Source organism: Notamacropus eugenii, chromosome 6 (assembly GCF_028372415.1).
Source record: "Notamacropus eugenii isolate mMacEug1 chromosome 6, mMacEug1.pri_v2, whole genome shotgun sequence".
NCBI lineage: Eukaryota > Metazoa > Chordata > Mammalia > Diprotodontia > Macropodidae > Notamacropus > Notamacropus eugenii.
In genome coordinates, this window is record NC_092877.1 from 102,384,342 (window position 1) to 102,402,995 (window position 18,654).

Sequence of the window (18,654 nt, forward strand, 5' to 3'; positions counted from 1 at the left end):
AATAGCTCTTTACTCAACAATCCCAGATAACAGAAAGTTTACTATATCCACACAGAGGATGGTATATAGAAGTAATCAGAAGATATGTGTGCTGATAAATTAATTGGCTTGCATGTTTACATAGTATCCAGCAAGAAAACTTCATGACATGGTGACTATATTCAGAATACTCCACAACTGTATTTCCATTTCAGTGATGATTATTGTAGGATTCATCAAAGCATATTTCCTTTACTGAATCCAAGTCAGTTTCCCATTGTTTCATATATATATATATATATATATATATATATACTTTCCCAGTATGAAAAGACAGCTTTGTAGGACTGCTGAATAGATATTTCACATTTGCCTTGGATTCTTATTACCCAAGCAACTCACAAAGTCCAGTTAATGGTCCCTGTCATCTCACATCATTTCATTCCTGTGTAGACTCTGTGGGTGCACTCTCTGTTTCTAGTGCTTCAATATCTGAGAACTCAGTTTCAATTAATGGTTTCAAGAATCTCTCAACTTTAGTTAGCCTTTGCTTCAACTTCTGCTGCATCGATTCATACTCAGCCAGAATCCTGGCAAACCTTGTTTGTAAGAGATCTACGGATCCCTCCATTCGTGTCACCTTCTCTTCTAGGTCCTTAGGATCACTTCCTGCATTTGCAATATTTAAGTCCAACAGTCCATCCTTCATCAAGATTTGTTTGCCTTTCTCTTCTAGCATGCATTTAGCATCTGGGTATTCAGTCAGAGCTTCCATGAGATCATCTTTTGAAAGACAGAAGAGATCTGAGTAGCCAATACTTTTAATATTGGCTGTTCTTCGGTTCCCAGCTTTGCTACCTTTAATGTTAAGAATGCTAATCTCCCCAAAGTAACTACCATCACTCAAGACCACAAATTGTGTGATCCCATCATCAGCTACCACAGCCAGTTTCCCTTCTTTGATAATGTACATCTCCCGTCCAATATCTCCTTTTTTGCAGATGTAATCACCAGGACTGTAGACCTGAGGCTGTAACTTTAGCACCAGTTCCACCAATAGTCCAGCTTCACAATCAGCAAAAATACGTACCTTCTTTAATGTGTCTAGGTGAACACTGATGGCAATCTCTGCCCTTAGTTTATCTGGTAGATATTTCAAGACTTCCCTTTCATCTACTGTTTTTTTGTTTGTCCATAAGTAGTCAAACCACTTGATAACCCTCTTTTCCATATCTTTGCTTACATTTCGAAAATGCATATACTGTTTTATAGCATCAATTCTTGCTTGAAACTCTGCTCTGGCTGCATTCATATTGGAAATCATGGAGCCGATATTACCGACGATAGTAGCAAAAATTAACACTCCAATCAAGAAGTCAACCACCACAAAGACATACTCAGAGTCCAAAACAGGAGGTGGAGTTTCACCAATGGTTGTTAAGGTCAAAGTCGACCAGTAGAGACTGTAAACATACTTTCTAGCCAGACGACCAAATTCAGGGTCATTAACATCAGGATAGACCCATGTATCATTCCCAAATCCAACGGCCTTAGAAATGGAAAAGTATACACATGCATTCCAGTGGATGATAATCACAATATACATGACAAGGTTAGAAATCCTAAAGATGTTTGGATAGTTTGTCCTCGTTTCTGTCCGTTGGAAGAATTCAAACATACGTGATATCCTGAGTAATCGGTTTAATCTTACCTCTGGATAGTTCCATCCCAATTGTAAAAGCAGCAGATCAGTTGGTACCATTGAGAGAACATCAAGTTTAAATTGCAAATGTGATTTATATTTGTCTATGAGTTTAGCCTCTTCTTTCACCAATAATCCTTGTTCCAGGTAACCTAAAATATAATGCCAAATCAATACATTGTTTCTCCCTCTATAACAGAATATTATATACTATGGTCAAAGGCAAGACTGAATTTAAAATAAATACATCTTTATTAGTATAAAATATTCCAGAGATAAATGGACAAGTAGTTATGTAATTATCTTATCACTGGTATTTTTTAATTTAATTTTCACTTGATATTTTTTAAAAGAGAAAAATATATATAAGAGATACATAAAGGTGGAAAAGTCTATTAGCAAGAAGAAATAACTAAGATAAGCAAGAAATGGGACAATCAAAACAGAAAAATTGGAAGGAAAGAGATAACAGAAGTAAGGCATATTAGGCAAAATATGGTGAGTCTTGGTCATATTCATGTGCTTCTTTATAAGCAATGTTTTTTCTCTTCTACAGAGAAGCCATTCTCATGCCTTCTCCTAAGATGAACCAAGATACCTTCAAAATCCGCAGAACTATTCTCACTTTGTGGAAAAAAATGAGTAGGAAATTTTTACCTCGGGTCTAATATAAGCTAGGATGGTAGGGGAAATATGGAGGAAAATCATTTCTGCATTTTACATACACAGCAGCAAACTTGCTGAGTCTAAGCAAAATAAGTAAGTAAATAAACTCATGGTTTCTACATAGTATGGCTATGCCTTTAACTCTGCTTTCCTTCCCTCGAGTATTGGTTTATCGGCTTATTTGGTGTTATTTGCATTGAGAGGTTTCACATTATGGTATAAAAAGGGTACAGTTTAAAAGACAACGCAACATATTTACCTGTTCTCGTTCGTACAAACATATCAAGAAGATAGATTGCATCCGATAAGTAATCACAAACAATCCAATATTCTAAGTAATTCGACTGAAGTTCCTCAAAGCATGCTCTGTAACAGAAGAGTTATTGTAAGTAAAACGTGTGTGTATGTGTGTATAAGCTAAAATGGGAACAGAGCAAAAGCTTTACTAATTTGTACTTATATTAGAAATGCTAGTCTAAGTTGAAGTCTGATTCATAGAGCATTTAATTTGAGGCATATTTTAATGAGATGACAAGGTAGTGCAGTGGATAGAGTACTGGAACTAGAGACAGGAAGACCTGAGTTCAGATATGACCTCAGACACTTATTAACTGTATAACCTGGGCAAAGCACTTAACCTCTATCTGCTTTGGTTTCCTCATCTGCAAAATAGGGATCATACTAATAGCACTTAACCTCCCAGAATTGTCATGATGACTTTGTAAATCTTAGAACTGTAAAGAATTGCTAGGTATAATTATTATTATTGCAAGCAGACTAGGAGATTAAGAATTGGAAGGAACCTTCAAGGTCATCAATCTTCTCCCCCTATAGATGAGATCATATCAAGGGACCTAGAACTTGAAGGGACCTTAGACATTATCTAGTTCAACACTTTCATTTTTACAGATAGAGGAACTGAGTCTCAGAGAGGATTAATAACTTGCCCAAGTTTATATAAGTAGAAAATGTCAAGGCTGGGAGTGTATCACATGGCCACTCAATAATCCCCTTGCAATAAATTTGTGGTTCAGCAGCTGTTGGGAACCACACTATGCTGCCTCAAATAGGAAAAAAAAACATTTAAAAAACCAAATAAGAAGAAGTCAGCTTCAATTAAGGCATGAGATTTTTAGATAAATACAAGAGAGAGCATCTTGATCATCAGGTTAATATAATCCTAAAACAGACTGTCAGTAGAACTTGGGGAGGGGGGATCTCTCTCCTTGAAAAGCTTCAAGAAAATAGACAGCCTTCTGCTTGGAGGTTTTAGACATTAATCTACCTAAATACACTAAACTGGATCTGGTGAGTTGTCAGGTACCTTCCAATTTGTTTATTCTTTGAATCTATGTCAAACTATCCTAGATACTTTATTAAAGTTTTATAATTTATACTTTGTCACTCTTTCTAGCATTTTCCTGCAGTAACCAGAAAAGTGCAACATTTTTAAAGGCCTGGCACCAATAATTAATGTTAATCGTATACCTGAACTATTGTCTTAAAAAAAAAAAAAAAGAAACTCTATCTCAGTGTCAAAGTAGCTCTGGACACTGAAGTGTGTATCCTTGACGTTGAACAAAGTATTGGGATAGAAAATTTGCAATCTTTCTTTTGAGTTGGAAAGAAGAAGGAATCTTCTGACCTCTTGGTATTAGGGCTTAGCGTATTATGAGAGAAGGCAGAAGAGAATGAGATCTATCATAATAGCTAGGCACCTTGCAATGATCATGGTCCAGTTGTACATCACAGGCAAAGTAATACAAAACAGCCAGTTGTAATATGTGTTTCCCGCTGGATCAATAACCATAATTTCCTTCTTCTCACTAAATGATAATGAAAAATAAAGGGAATGTTAGTGAGAAACAAATATAAATTTATTTTACAAATGAAAAACAATTATGTCCATTGTTCATAATTAATTAAAATGAATAGTCAAGATTTAAGTAGTTCAGCTGAGAATTTTTGCGACAGGTAAGTTAATTGTGTAATGGCAATAGCCACAAGTGTCACTCTTAATGTAGACATTCAAAATGCAACAGATATCCCCCTCACTTGGGGTATGTCAGCAGCAACTAACTCTGAGTGGGTTTGCTTTTTCCTAACCTCACTCTGGCAGGTCTGGATTCCATTCACTACAAAGCAAACTCCCCAGCGATCCTAGAGGTAAACATGTTGAGGGAACATTCTGCTGTCACCCATGAGCCTCTAACAATGTGCTTTTTTTTACACAAACCAGATTCAATACAATACATTCAGATGTATAACCAAACACAATAATTAAATTTAAACCTTAAATACTTTATGTAGAAGTAAGATAAGAGAAATGTAATAGATACATGTTAAAGCAAATATATCAATAACACCATACAACACAATCCACATGTAAACCTAGGTCACAATCTCCCACTGATGTATTTGGTCTCTGTGGGAGCAAGTGAGCACTCACTGAAACCTACCAGGGAAACACGAAGGAAGAAAACCCATATGTTTTTGTCAAGTAACTCACAATTCTTTGATTCCATTGGTCCATTTAGGAACATCTGCCCCACCGGAAACTAGCTTTCTGTTTACTGCTCTTCTCTTGGTTCTACCACTTTTTGGCTGGGCAAATTCTCTTTTCTTCTATGCTCAAACATAACTTTTCTTTTAACTTTATAATCACCCTTAGGAAGACATTTAGAAAATGTTACTTCTTAATATGAACAGAATTTCCCTTTCAAGTCAGAGAACTTCAAAACTTGTCAGACTGGTTATCTCTGTCTATACAAACCAACTCCACCAGTCATTCACTGACCCAGGTGCTTCCTTGTCCAGTCAGAATAGAGCTCACGGAAACAGCACAAGATGATTCTTTAAATAAGGCAAACAAAAAACGCTAAAAAGCCAACCATTCCTGCTGCTTGTCTTTCTCAACTATAGGTGGCAGCAGAGAACAAAGGGCACTTTATGAAATGCTTTACTTCTGCCCAGGGCTAGATGGTGCTGCCAGGTAATAATTTATTGGAACTCTTGGCTAATACAATCAGTTCTCTCCCATCAATCAGAAATCACTTAGCTGAAGGATTCCGGCCATGGAATCTGATAGAGCAACTTTTTAGCCCCTTGAAGTATTTCAATTTTTTCCCTTAGATTTTTACATCAGGTTCCTCCCTTAGGTTTGTCTCCTTTCAGTGACTTAAATGAGAATCTCTTAACAGTGATTTACTTTTCATTTAAAAGGTAACAACACCCCAAATTTCCCCTGTGAGATTAATAGTCTTTTAAAAATCATACTTGTCTCCCAAGAGTTATATATGGTCTCTCTCTCCCTCCCCATTCCCCCTACCCCCAGATTTTCCCTCTAGTCGTCAGTTATGAGCAAATGAGCCAAAGTACCATAATCCCCTGCAGGTATAACTCCTCGATATAATCCAACATCTCATGTTGTAGCCTCTTAAATAAACTATTCACATATAAGCAATGCATCATTCTACATCATTCATTTCAGTCTTTATATTTATACTATACTTCATTTTTTTTGTCCTAAACTGCTCAAATTTCCGAAAACTGTGCTTTTATTAAAACATTCTTTTCCTACTCCTTTTTGGAATCAAAATGGTCCTCTGTAATACCAAGAATATCTTAATAGTTGGTATAACCCTTTTCTTGCCCATGGAATACTTTTTTCTGCATTTTAATCATTAAACTGTTCCTTCTGAATGGAGCAGTATTTTATAGGGACAATGTACCTTTACACTTAGGCAGCTGGGTAGTTTAGTGGGTAGAGTGCTGGGCTGGCAGTCAGGAAGAGATGAGTTCAAATCCAGCCTCAGACACTTACTAGCTCGGTAACTCTGGGTAAGTCACTTGACCTCTGCCTTACTCCACTAGAGAAGGAAACAGCAAACTACTCCAGCATCTTTGCCAAGAAAACCTCATGGAGAGTATTAGCATGCTATGATCCATGGGATCACGAAGACTTGGACATAACTGAATATCAACAACACCATCTTATACTTACCTAAAGGAAAAGAAGATAAACAGATGGAAGGAAGGAAAGGGAAAGGGAAAGGAAGAAAGAGAAAGGGAAAGGAAGAAAAAAAGAAAGAAATAGAAAGGGTAAAGGAGAAAGAAATAAAGAGAAAGGGAAAGGAAGGAAGAAAGAAAGAGAAAGGGAAAGAAAGAAAGGGAAAGGAAGAAAGAAAGAGAAAGGGAAAGGGAAAGAAAGAAAGAGAAAGGGGAAAAAGGGAAAGGAAGGAAGAAAGAAAGAGAAAGGGAAAGAAAGAAAGAGTAAGGGAAAGGAAGAAAGAAAGAGAAAGGGAAAGAAAGAGAAAGGGGAAGGGAGAAAGGGAAAGAGAAAGAGAAAGGGAAAAGGAAAAGAAGAAAGAAAGGGAAAGGAAGAAAGAAAGAGAAAGGGAAAAGGAAAGGAGGAAGGAAGGAAGAAAAAAGAAGGGGAAAGAAGGAGAGGAAGAAGGAAAAGAAGGAGGGAGGGAAAAAGAAAAGAAAAGGTGCTTTTGGAAAGGAAAACTTAGTATTGTGTGATTTAGTCCAAATTACAGCTTTCAAGTACACAGAAGAAGAAGGAAGGAAATAAGCATTTATATAATGCCTACTATATGCTAGGTGTTTTTAATAATTATTATCTCATTTAATACTCATAACAACCCTGTAAGGTAGGTACTATTTTCTCCCCATTTTACAGCTGAGGAAACTGAAGCAGAGGTAAATTCTTGGCCCAATGCTCTAACCACTGTACCATACCAGCTGCCTCTTTGGAAATGGGTACTTCTGGAGGTTGTATGATGTCACTTGTTCTGATATCCAACATTAGGAAAACTATATTCAACTAGCTGTTTTTATTTCAAATATTTTCCATAAAGTACCTAGAACCTTATGGACTCTCAAGAAAAATTAATGAAATAAATGAATAATTGTGTCATATAAAAGAAACTATAGTAGGAGGCTATAATTTGACTCTTCTCAGGACCAAGATCTCTTCTAGTAAGAAAATGGGTTGGAACATTATCTCCACTCAAAAACTGTTAACGCTTAGAGAAAATAAATCTGTAAAACAACTGAGGCTGCTTGTTTCAAAGACAGAAAAACAAGAGTAAAAATATTTAAAATATTGTAGCTGAGCTTAACTTCAATTAACATTTATTTAACCTTTTTACTAAGGTAGGATTCTTTAATCTATTGCATTGGCCTATTTGTATCTGAAAAGAATATTTCATATTTACATAGCCTTTAATCGTTTACAGAAGGGTTTCTCCCAACAACCCTGTAATGTAGATAGTCTAACCAACCGATAATATTTAACATAATTTTTGGACTTTTAATAAGGGTCAAAGCCTGAACTGATCAATCATACTGTTTTGTTTTGCTCTAAAAATGCCCTTTTCTGTGTCAGCAGTTTCAAATTTGCTGTTTATGACAGGATACCTGCAACCAGAGTGGCAGATACCCTGGGATCATGAATTCCAACTGACACTACTTTGTTAAATTGTCTTGTCTCACTGTATTTACAACTTATTCAACTAAGAAAATTCCTTTCTCACAATAAAGTATATTTAAACTTGGTCATTCTTGTACCAGTCAGTCAGAAATTTGCCTCTGGCTCCATGATCATGTAACCACTAGCTTTAAGGGAATAAACAATATTCCCTTAAATATTGTTTGCCTCTTTTAACCAAACTGCCAGTTTGACACAATCAATCCACTAACAAGCAGTTTTTAAGCGCTTACTATGTGCCAAGAATTGGTTAGACCCCAGGGATACAAAAACTATGATAAAATTGTCTTTGTTCAATGCTATTATCCTTATGTTACAGATAAGGAAACTGATGCTCAGGAAATTAGGTGACTAACTAGATCAAAGTCAATAAGTAAGTAAATCCAAATCTAACTTCAAGTCCAGTGTTCTTTGAATTATACCACACTGTCACTTCTAATAGGCATCCATCACATTCTCATGAGAACAGAGTGTCATTGATCTCCATATTAACAACGCATACTCACTTTTCTTTCTTATCTTTATTTTGATCATCTTTCTTTTTCTTCTCATTCTCTTTTTCTTTTTCTTTCTCTTTTTCCTTATTCTTTTTCTTCTCCTTTTTATCACTAGATTTGCTAGAAAATGGATCACATGTAATAGCATTAAAATATAAGAAGCTCTGTCTGCTGGAAAATCTCATATCAAATATTTTGGTCAATGAGAAACTTACTTTTTCTTTTCTTTTTTCTTTTTCTTTTCCTCTTTCACCCCTCTAAGAAAGAAACAATATATGTCACATGTTCAAATCACATTCAGTCCTAAACCATTTTAACTTTCTTCCTTATCAACCCATTCCCATTTCCATAGACTTTGGAAAGGTGTTCTCCCAAAGAAGAATTCAACCAGAAATCAACAAGGGGAGAAAAATAAAAACTATAGTTATAGATGTATGATTAGGAAAAATAAATTAAAAAGGCATAAAAATGTGGGAAAAGTCAAGACAGAATAGTTCCAAACACAGTAAATTTTGTAAATCTAAGTAAAAAAGGACATACTGATTTAAAATATAAACTCAATATAAACTAAACCAATCATTGAAGAAAAAAATAATTACTAGCAAGGCTATCTTTATTATTCAAAGATAGGGAAACCCTACAGATGTTTTCCTCCAATGCTTCATTATAGAGTGGAGATGACCCTGAGTTTTCAAAGGCCATATTAGGTGAGCATAAGGTTTAGCAGGTTGAGGAAAGGCCTATTGCATGAGTAACAGGGTTTACATTCAGTTTTTGATCATAAAGAGAGAGATGAGGATTATACTGCTAATGTATTTTTAATGGAATTAATATATTTTTAATGGAATGGGAACATCTTTCTCACCCATTAATAGTTCCATGTGACCTGCTTAAATCACATGACACAGAGGGAACTTTGCATGAAAACCTACATATTTGTCCTGGACTTCTAGCCTATCTTCATGGCCTTTGTTGGAAAAAGTACACCAAATCAGTCATTCCACTCCACTCCTTCCATAGTACTAGGAGTAGAAAGGCTAGATATCCTGGTTTATACAGTGAAAATTGGAGAAACTGTGAGTCCTGGTGGGGCAAGATGATTCTGTGGCTGCACACCTGCTCCCTTGGCACTGACACTGTAACCAGAGTAGGGCAGAGGGAAGGAAGGACTGACTGATCCTAGAGAAGTGTGGTGGTTTCAGCAGGGATTCAAAGGTGGAAACCAGCAGCAACAGGGGAAATGGAGCTATGACTAGACCAGAGGAAACATGGAATTTCCAAAGAGCAGTGAATTCAGCAGGAGGCAATATGAAATGCTGCCATCTCCTATTTTCATGAAGTGTTTGCTAAGTCAGTCTCAGAGTTTCAAACCTGAAAACCCACTCCTACTACTTTTCACCATGACCCAGGACAAGCATATGGATTAGTCTTAGTTTTATTGTCTGTAAAATGAAGGGTTGAGGTGGGCTTGAAGGCCTCTAAGATCCCTTCCAACTATAAATTTATGGTCCTATGATTCCTGAGGAGGTCTCCACATTCCTACAGGGTTAAAGGAATAATACAAGAAGAGGAAGGTTTCTGAACTTGGGATGCTTCCCAGCAGTGGGGCAACATGAGGGCTCTGGTTACCTAAGATGGGAATGGAAAGGGTCTGAAGGGAGAATTAGGACAGTGTAAAAGATCTGAACAGAATGAAGATAATTTTAACTTACTATAGTTTTTCTTAGTTCTATGTTTCATGCTAAGCAAAGGACCCAAACAAACCCTTCAGGAGATCAAACACAAGCTACCACAGAATGCTCAAGATTCTTAATGGAATCAAGGATATTTTCTACAATCTATTATACACCTAGATAGCTTCATAAGGGCCCCCATTTGCACAGAATCCTCTCCTACTGAGAGAGGGACTTTAAGAGACTTTGTTAAATACAGCAAAACAAATAAACAAACAAGTAAATAATATTTTAAATGACTACAGGTGAACATAAACATAAACAACCACAGGTGAAATCCAACAGCTTAGGTAGTACCTCAGAAGATAAAACAACCCCAGCTTGTTCCCCTCTTCCCACAGCCAGATTACGCTAATCTAAGGACAATCAGCCTCATCCAGACATGTTGATCTGAATCACTTTTAGGGATATTGCCCTCCCAAGCAAAGGACAATTTTATAGCAAATGTAAAAATCATTTGGGTTTTTCCATGGTAGAGCTAAACAAATGACTTTTCTCATGGTTTTTCCCTTTTATTCTGACTCTTCTTTCACAACATGACTAATTGTGGAAATATGTTTAATATGATTGTACATAGATAAACTACATCAGACTGCTTGCCAGCTTGGGGAAAGGAGGAGAAAAAAAATTGGAACTCAAAATCTTAAAAAAGTGAATGTTGAAAACTATCTTTACATATAATTGGAAAAAATAAAATACTATTAAGTGGAAAAATTAAAATAAAAAAAAACAAACAACAAATGATTTACTTATACTGTTCACCAGATCCCACTGTGCACTATAGGAGATAGAAAATAAATCTGCTCCCCTTTATATTCAAAAGATCATGCTTGCTTAAAGGGATCCCCATACATAACTGGTTCAGATGTGTCTTTAACTGATCAATGCATGTCTTCAAGGAACAGCTGTTATTTTCATTCAGTGAAAACAAAGTACTTACTGGTCTTTATTGCTGCTGTTGTTAATGTTGAAGAGTGCAATGGCACCAGAGAGGTACTGACTCCTAGAAACAGGAAAGTATAATGAATATACCATAGTAACCATCTACGTAATTATAAAGACCAATACAGTAGTTTCAGAGAAAAGACCCTGACTTTTATAAATCCTCACTACCAGAATTGTAATTCGTGCAAACTGCACCTGGAACAAGTTCTGTGCAGAAGGGTTGGTGCAGTGTGGGAGACAGCCAGTCATTCAGAGAGTCCCTCACCTTTGCCCCTTGAAAGGTCTGGAGGGAAGGTGGCTCTCTCAGGTGGCCCAGTGAGGGGAGCCAGAACAGTCACTACTGAAAGGAAGTAGCAACTCCTCCCAACCTCTGATGTCCCTCCTGGGCAAAGCCCCTTCCTACTTAAGACTCTGCTTGTTATGTCCATTGAATAAAAATCCTTTTCCCCACACTTATGTGCTGGTGAAACTATGAATTGGTCCATACATTCTGGAAAGAACAACTTGGAACAACTGCATTCCTTTTGGTCCAGTGATTCCCTAAAAGAAATCAATATACCCCAACGAGATAGAAGACCAATGCGTATAAAAATAGTAATAGAAGCAAAGAATGGGAAGCAAAGTGGGTGTCCATCAACTGGGAACTGATGGACTAAATTATGGGCTCTGACACGAATCAAATACTATTATTGTGTAGTAAGAAATGACAAAAGGGACAGATTCAGAGATTCTTGGGAAGACTTGGGTGATCTGATGCGGAGTGAAGCGAGCAGAATGAGGAAAGCAATTTACAGATATTGCAAAGGAAAGCAACTTAGGGAGACTTAACAATTCTGGTTGATACAATGACTCATCCCTGCTCTAGAAGACTGATGATGAAGCATGTTTCCCACCTCTTGGCATCAGAGTAATGAATGTAGAATGAGATTTACATCTTCAGACATCACCAGGGTGTGAACTGGTACTCCTTGACTCATTTGTTACAAGAGACAGTTTTCACTGGTGTGTGTGAGGGTGGAATAGTAGTACATATTGGGGGAGAATCATAAGGTAAGGATGATGTTTTAAAAAAGAAAAGGAAGGAGCACCAGTGGAATATTTAAAAATATACAGAGGAAAACAGAAGGAAGTACAAAATGAGACTCAGTAACATGAGTACTCTCATGCTAAGTATACTATAAACATATATAAAAGTAAGGTTTATATAAGTCATGATTTCATGCAAAATACTCTTTTCTGCTATTTGCATATAGAAATGTTTGAATTTGTTATTATTTATAAAATTCATACTAACTTTTTTAAATTCTGAGCCTCAGATGAGACAGGAGCTGGTAAGAAAAGGGGGGAGCCTGTACAAAAGAAGTAATTAAATATGCCTTGACTGATTAACACATTAGTGCTCAACACCTTTAGAGGTGGATTACATCTAGTTCTGGATAGGTTGACCCCAATGCCACCAGCAAGGAAAAGTCATCTATGAATATCACTGGGTCCTACTGTTAGGCTTGAATAGGCAGGAGAGAGAAAAAAAAAAAGGAAATAAATGGAGAACAAAGGAAGAGAAAAGAGAGAAAGAGAAAAATATATATAAAAATACTTTATATAAATATGTAATATTTATATAATATATAATAATTTATATTATATTTATATTTATATACTTTATATAACATATATAGTATAATAATAAATATAATAAAATAATATTTATAAAATATAATAAATATAAAATATATGAACATAAATATAAAAATACTTATAAAAACCTTTACATATATTATTTAATTTATCCTTACAACAGAAACTCTGGGCATTTTTTAATCCCATTTTACAGATGAGGGAACTGAGGTTCATAGAAGTCCCGAGCGGGCCTAGGTTCAGATCTCAACTTTGTCACTTACTATCTCCATGACTATGGGAAAATCGCAACCTTTCTAGGCCTCAGTTTCCTCATTTATAAAATAGGAAGTTTCTGCCAGATAACTGATTGAGTCCATAGTCACACAACTAATAGTCAGAAGCAGGTTTATCAGTCAATCAATATACATTTTATTAAGTACCTTCTACTCAGCAGACATTGTGCTAAGTGCTGATGATACAAAAAGAGGCAAAAGACATTATCTGCCCTCAAGGAACTTACCATCTCATGGGGGAGACAACACGCAAATAAATACATACAAAGCAAGCTATATACAGGACACATAGGTATTAATTAACAGAGGGAAGGCTTCCTGTAGAAAGGGGGACTTTAATTGGGACTTACAAGAATTCAGAGATATTAGAAGTTGGAGCAGAGGAGGGAGAGAGTTTCAGGCAAGGGGGACAGCGAGGAAGAATGCCTAGAGTGAAAAAATCTCTTTGTTCCTGGAATAACTAGGAGGCCAATGTCACTGGATCAAAGAGTATATCTGGGAGAGTAAGGTAAAGAAACAGAAAAGGTAGGAGGGGACCAGGCTATGAAAGTTTTAAACTTAGGTCTCTCTAGGACTTTATCCCCTATACCACACTATCCTCGTCTTCCTAGTCACATATTTGTATTCTCACAATGTAACAAATTCAATGAAGAGTGCTTTAGTGACCACTCTACCATAGGTAACCTACCCATGGGTCATGCCATCCATCATTCTACATAACCTATTTGCCTCCAGTTCTGTATATTTTCCCTTTACTCACATACAGCTTCCACTACACAACTCCCTTGGACAGTTAGGTGGCCCAGTGGATAGAACACTGGACCCTGGAGTCAGGAAGATTGCAGTTCAAATATGATCTCAGACACTTGGTAGCTGTGTGATTCTGGGCAAGTCATTTAACTTTTACTTGCCTTAGTTTGCTCAGCTATAAAATGGGGATAATAATAGCATCTACCTCACAGGATTGTTGTGAGGATCAAATGAACTAAATTTGTGAAACATTTAGCACAATGCCTGGCACATAGTAGGTACTTAATAAATACTGATTTCCTTCATTCCTTGAAGTATCCCTGGTCATCCTCTACTGCAACACAAATAATTGTAGCTTCCAGCTATCATTACTAACCGGTGCTATTTCCTAGGCAATAAGGTATGTTGGAAAATAGCTAGGATTTAAGGGAAAATAATATTTCCCCTCTCATGCCACAATTCCTTTACGATTTTGAAAGTCAAAAACAAGAAATCTTCAAGGTACAATTCAAGTTCTTGGACTATGTCCAGATTGTACTAAGAAACAATGAGACATTAGCAATTTTCTAGGACCCTCATGGTAGGGAACAGCAAGCAAACAGTCTACCATGGAGACTCTGCACAGTGGCCCATTGTGAGAATTGGTCCAGGCTATGCTGTGTAGGTGGTGAGATTTTGACTTATCCTTTAAGAGATACGTGTAAATTACCTCACTCACCTCTGTGAGGATATTCCTTCCTTTGCATGGGAGTTATTTCGGAAAGCATCCCCACCGTGGAGGTTTCCATGCTCCATGATAGAGGCACTGTCATCATCATTGTCAGAGAGCGAACTACATTCCAACAGCATACAGAGAAGTATTAGTCTAACGCATTAAAAAATTACATATATGGGGTAACTTGACCCTTTGTGGGCTCTCTGATTCTCCCATTCCTATCCTACCAGTTCGTACACACTAACATAACCCAACAATTTCCACTGATATTTAGTGAGACATATATTATACTTGTGTATTATGTACATGTATGTGTATATGTGTGTATAAATATACATATACACATTATGTGTGTGTGTGTGTGTGTGTGTGTGTATATATATATATATATATATATATATATATATATATATATATATATATATATATATATATATATAGGTGAAGAGTTTTTGCTCTATTACATGCCAGTAAAAAAACAAAAGAAGAAGCTATAAGATTAGATCTTCAATAGGTCAGTGTTTTGGATATAATAGTAATGTTTATGATGCAAAATGCCATCCACATCCAGAGAAAGAACTATGGAATCAGAATGCAGAATGCAGCCAACTATTTTCTCTTGTGCTATGTTTTATTTTGGTTTGGTTTTTCTCATGGTTTCTCCCACTGGTTTCAATTCTTCTATACAACATGACTAATGTGAAAATGTGTTTAATAAGAATGTATGTGTAGAATCCATATAGGATTGTATGTCATCTTGGGGAGGGAGGAGGAGAAAACTTAAAACTTATGGAAGTGATTGTTAAAAACTGAAAACAAATAAATTAATTTTAAAAATAACAGATTTGGGGAGGGGGGGGAATAGTAATGTTTACCCATCAAAAAATGTGATATCTGGGCTATTGTGTCTTGACTCATGCTGTTGAGTAGCACAGTCTAACTGGATATAAAACGGAGAGTACCTTCTATCCACTCACTGCTTAATCTAAAAGGGATTTTATACCACATTAAAAAAAATAGATGCCCTATTACTTCACATAATGCTTCTCATTAATGGGGCCCCTTCCATTCAATAATACAGATTACAACCCATCAGACCTCAGCCATCTTAGCTATGTCTTCCCTTAAATCTTCCATGGGGGAATCCATCCAACATACTGGAGGATTTCTTCTACATCTTTTGACATTGCAAAGATGACAACAGAACATATAGGCTGTCCACTGGGTGTCCGGTGTTTTCACACATGCTTAGCTCTCCTTTTTATTTTGAGTCATGTACCTCTCAGATGACATTCTTTCTTCAACCATTTATTGGAGGTATTGCATTTTCAGTGCCCTTGACTGTGTCCTTTCAGAAATATACATACTGTCTGTCTAGGTCACAAATAATCTAGAGGCAATAGACCTTGCCTATTGACTGGAAACCGGCTGACACTGATAGGCTCTTATAAAGTGTAAAAAAGATCTTCCATTTGGAACAGTGATAAAGTACCAAGATTAAATTGAACAAATTTAAGGCAAAGAGCACTGTTAAACATGATTAGCTTGTAGTTACCTGCAACCTCCATTTTCTATCCTTCTTATTTCCTTTTCGGTGTCTTGAGCAATCACCTTGGGGATGTTCACATATGAGTGCTGAGTGCTGACCACATTCCTCTTCATGGTTAACATTTTAGTATCTGATGAAAGAAGTATCATTAGGGACTAGATTATATTTTTATAGCTCTTCATATGGCTGAAGAATAAATAACTAGTTAACTCATACATTTTTGGACATGACCAATATAGAAAATTATTTTGCTTGACTATGCAAATATGTTACATGAGTTTTCTTTTTTCTTTTTTTTTTTAAGTAGATGGGGAGGAGGGAGATGGAGAAAATAAATGCTTGTTAATTTAAAATATATTTTAAAAAGAGGCATCAGTAACAAAGAAGGATATCTATTTTTCATGGACATTATTAATAATCTACCTGTTACTATATCACATCTGAATATTTAATACTCTTAGTTTCTGAATTGTAAATAGTGATTTTTCTGAAAAAAGTATTCCAAAGATGCTAAAATTAACCTTAATTATGGACTTACCCTCACCATAAAAACTTTCATTCTACTATTATAATAAATAAAAGTAGTTACAGTGAACCTTTTCAAACAAATCACTAGCATAGCTTTGCCCAAAGTCCCAAGAACCTTCTTTTATAGATACCAGTGTGGTTGGCCATTCCCAAATGGTTCTCCTAGGAAGATGCTGAAGATAACCTGGTTCTGGGTTTACCCAATAATAATAAGACAGAATAATTCTGTTGTTGCATTTCTAAGATTCCATTTAGCTTTTCATCTCCATCCAAAAAACTTCATAATGATAAGGCACTTATAATTTACAAATAATTTCTAGGTAGCTAATCTTGTTTGATCCTGCTAACATCCCTCTGACATACACAGGGCAAAAATCACTATTCCTATTTAGATTCCTCTAAAGAGAAGTTCAGAAAAGTTTAATGAATTGAAGGATACATAGATTTTCTAAATCTAAATTTAGTTGGCTTTTTTTTTTCACAATTCCACACTGCCTGTCTATGTGATGCTGTATGAAGTAAGCTAATTGGGAAAAGATTCCACTTTCAAAGTCCTTTTGATCGAAAACAGACAATATTCATGCAGCTAACTAAATAATAATATTTCCTGAAGTATTCCTGACAGATGGTCAACCAGCTCCTGCTTGAATATTATTAGTAATGGAGAACTTACTATTTCAAGAAATAATTTCTTTTGTTGGGCAGCTTTAATTGATAGAAATTTCTCCCTCATGTTGAGTTAAAATCTATTTTTTCTGAATTTTCTACCTGTTAAATCTAGTTCTCTAAAGTCCAATTGAATAAATCTTCATTTTCTATAGGCACTGTTTCTTCCAAGTAAGATTGCTCTGTGTGTAGAATGTCCCTCAGATCTCCACTTCCCTCCAAACTGGTTCCAACTTTCTCTTCTAAGAAAATCAGTCACTTAGTCAACAAGCATTTATTCACCACTTACTGTCCCAGACACTGCTGTAAATGCTGGAAGGACAAAAAAAATCACAGAAACATTCCCTACCCTCAGGGAGCTCATGCTCTAATGGGAAGAAAAAGCTACTAGCTACATACAAAGGACATTCAGGATAGATGGAAGATAATTTCAGAAAGGAAGTCACTATCAACGGAGTACAGACAGCCAATGCAAAGACTTCATGAAGACAGGAGATGGAGTATCATGTTTTTGAAGGGAACAGAGCTCTTAATGTAGAGTGTGGATTTAAAATCCAGTGTGAATTTTAACGTGTGTAAAGAACTTGACAGTAGGAAAGGGCCAGGTTATGAAGAGCATTTATTCTTAATCCTTGAGGTAATAGGGAGTTACTGGAGATCACTGAGCAGGGGCAGAACTAAACTTGAGAAAAATAACTTTGGAAGGTAAGTGGATAGTGGATTGTAGTGGGGAGAGATCTGAGGCAAGGTTGGGTTTTCTGCCCCTGCCAAATAACTACTTTGTAGTCACCAAGTACAGGTTGTTTTCTCTCCTGGAGAAAAATGGGAGGGGAGTGGGAGGGGAAGAAGAATGTACCCTTCAGCTTATCAGGGAAGATTTTTTTTTTAATAGAATGGGAGTTTTTCAAAGCAAAAACAAAGAAGAAAAAAATGGAAGTAGAAAGGGGGATTCTAAAGAGTGTTAGGAAGTTCTAGGGTCAAAGAATGTGAAACGAAGGTGAGAAGGTAAAAAGGACCACCATGGACTTGCCCACCCAAACTGAAGGCAGAGGTTGTTTCTAGAAGTTAAGGATGATGTTGCTGTTTGTTCTTCATTCCAGAAGAGGACTGTGACATCAAGAATTCTCTGACTTGCAAGTGAATTGGATTTAAGTGAGGCAGGGCTGCACAAGGACACCAGCCTCACGTTTTCCTACGGAGTCATCTGGGTCCAGTGGCAAGATACAGATAAAGACAACTGGAGATGGCCCCGGATCATAGCAGAGATAACAGATCACAGAGCACCACCCTCAAAGGGATACATGAGATTTTCAATGAGACGATAAGAATAAAATTTCAAAGTGACATACGTTCATACATATAAGCTATTATTACTGCCTGACCCCCCAATAAAAACCTACACAAACAACCCTTCATCATTATGTTTAGAATCGGCTTTACCCAGCCTAAAATCTTCAAGTAGGTATGGATTAAAAACAAGCTACAGTCTGAGACCTGTGGTTGCAAATGTAGATTAT

At 36.4% G+C, this 18,654-nt stretch overlaps 1 protein-coding gene across 1 annotated transcript; it reads right to left on the bottom strand.

Moving 5' to 3' along the window:
• Nucleotides 1-329: 329 nt before the first annotated feature.
• Nucleotides 330-16,067, bottom strand: CNGA1 (cyclic nucleotide gated channel subunit alpha 1). The gene is made up of 8 exons (XM_072619274.1): nucleotides 15,950-16,067; nucleotides 14,398-14,511; nucleotides 11,012-11,074; nucleotides 8,554-8,595; nucleotides 8,348-8,458; nucleotides 4,066-4,173; nucleotides 2,607-2,713; nucleotides 330-1,833 (listed from the first exon to the last, which is right to left on the bottom strand). The coding sequence occupies exons 1-8, from the start codon at nucleotides 16,063-16,065 to the stop codon at nucleotides 419-421; spliced, it is 2,076 nt and encodes a 691-aa protein (XP_072475375.1). The 5' UTR covers nucleotides 16,066-16,067; the 3' UTR covers nucleotides 330-418.
• Between the last annotated feature and the right edge of the window lie 2,587 nt (nucleotides 16,068-18,654).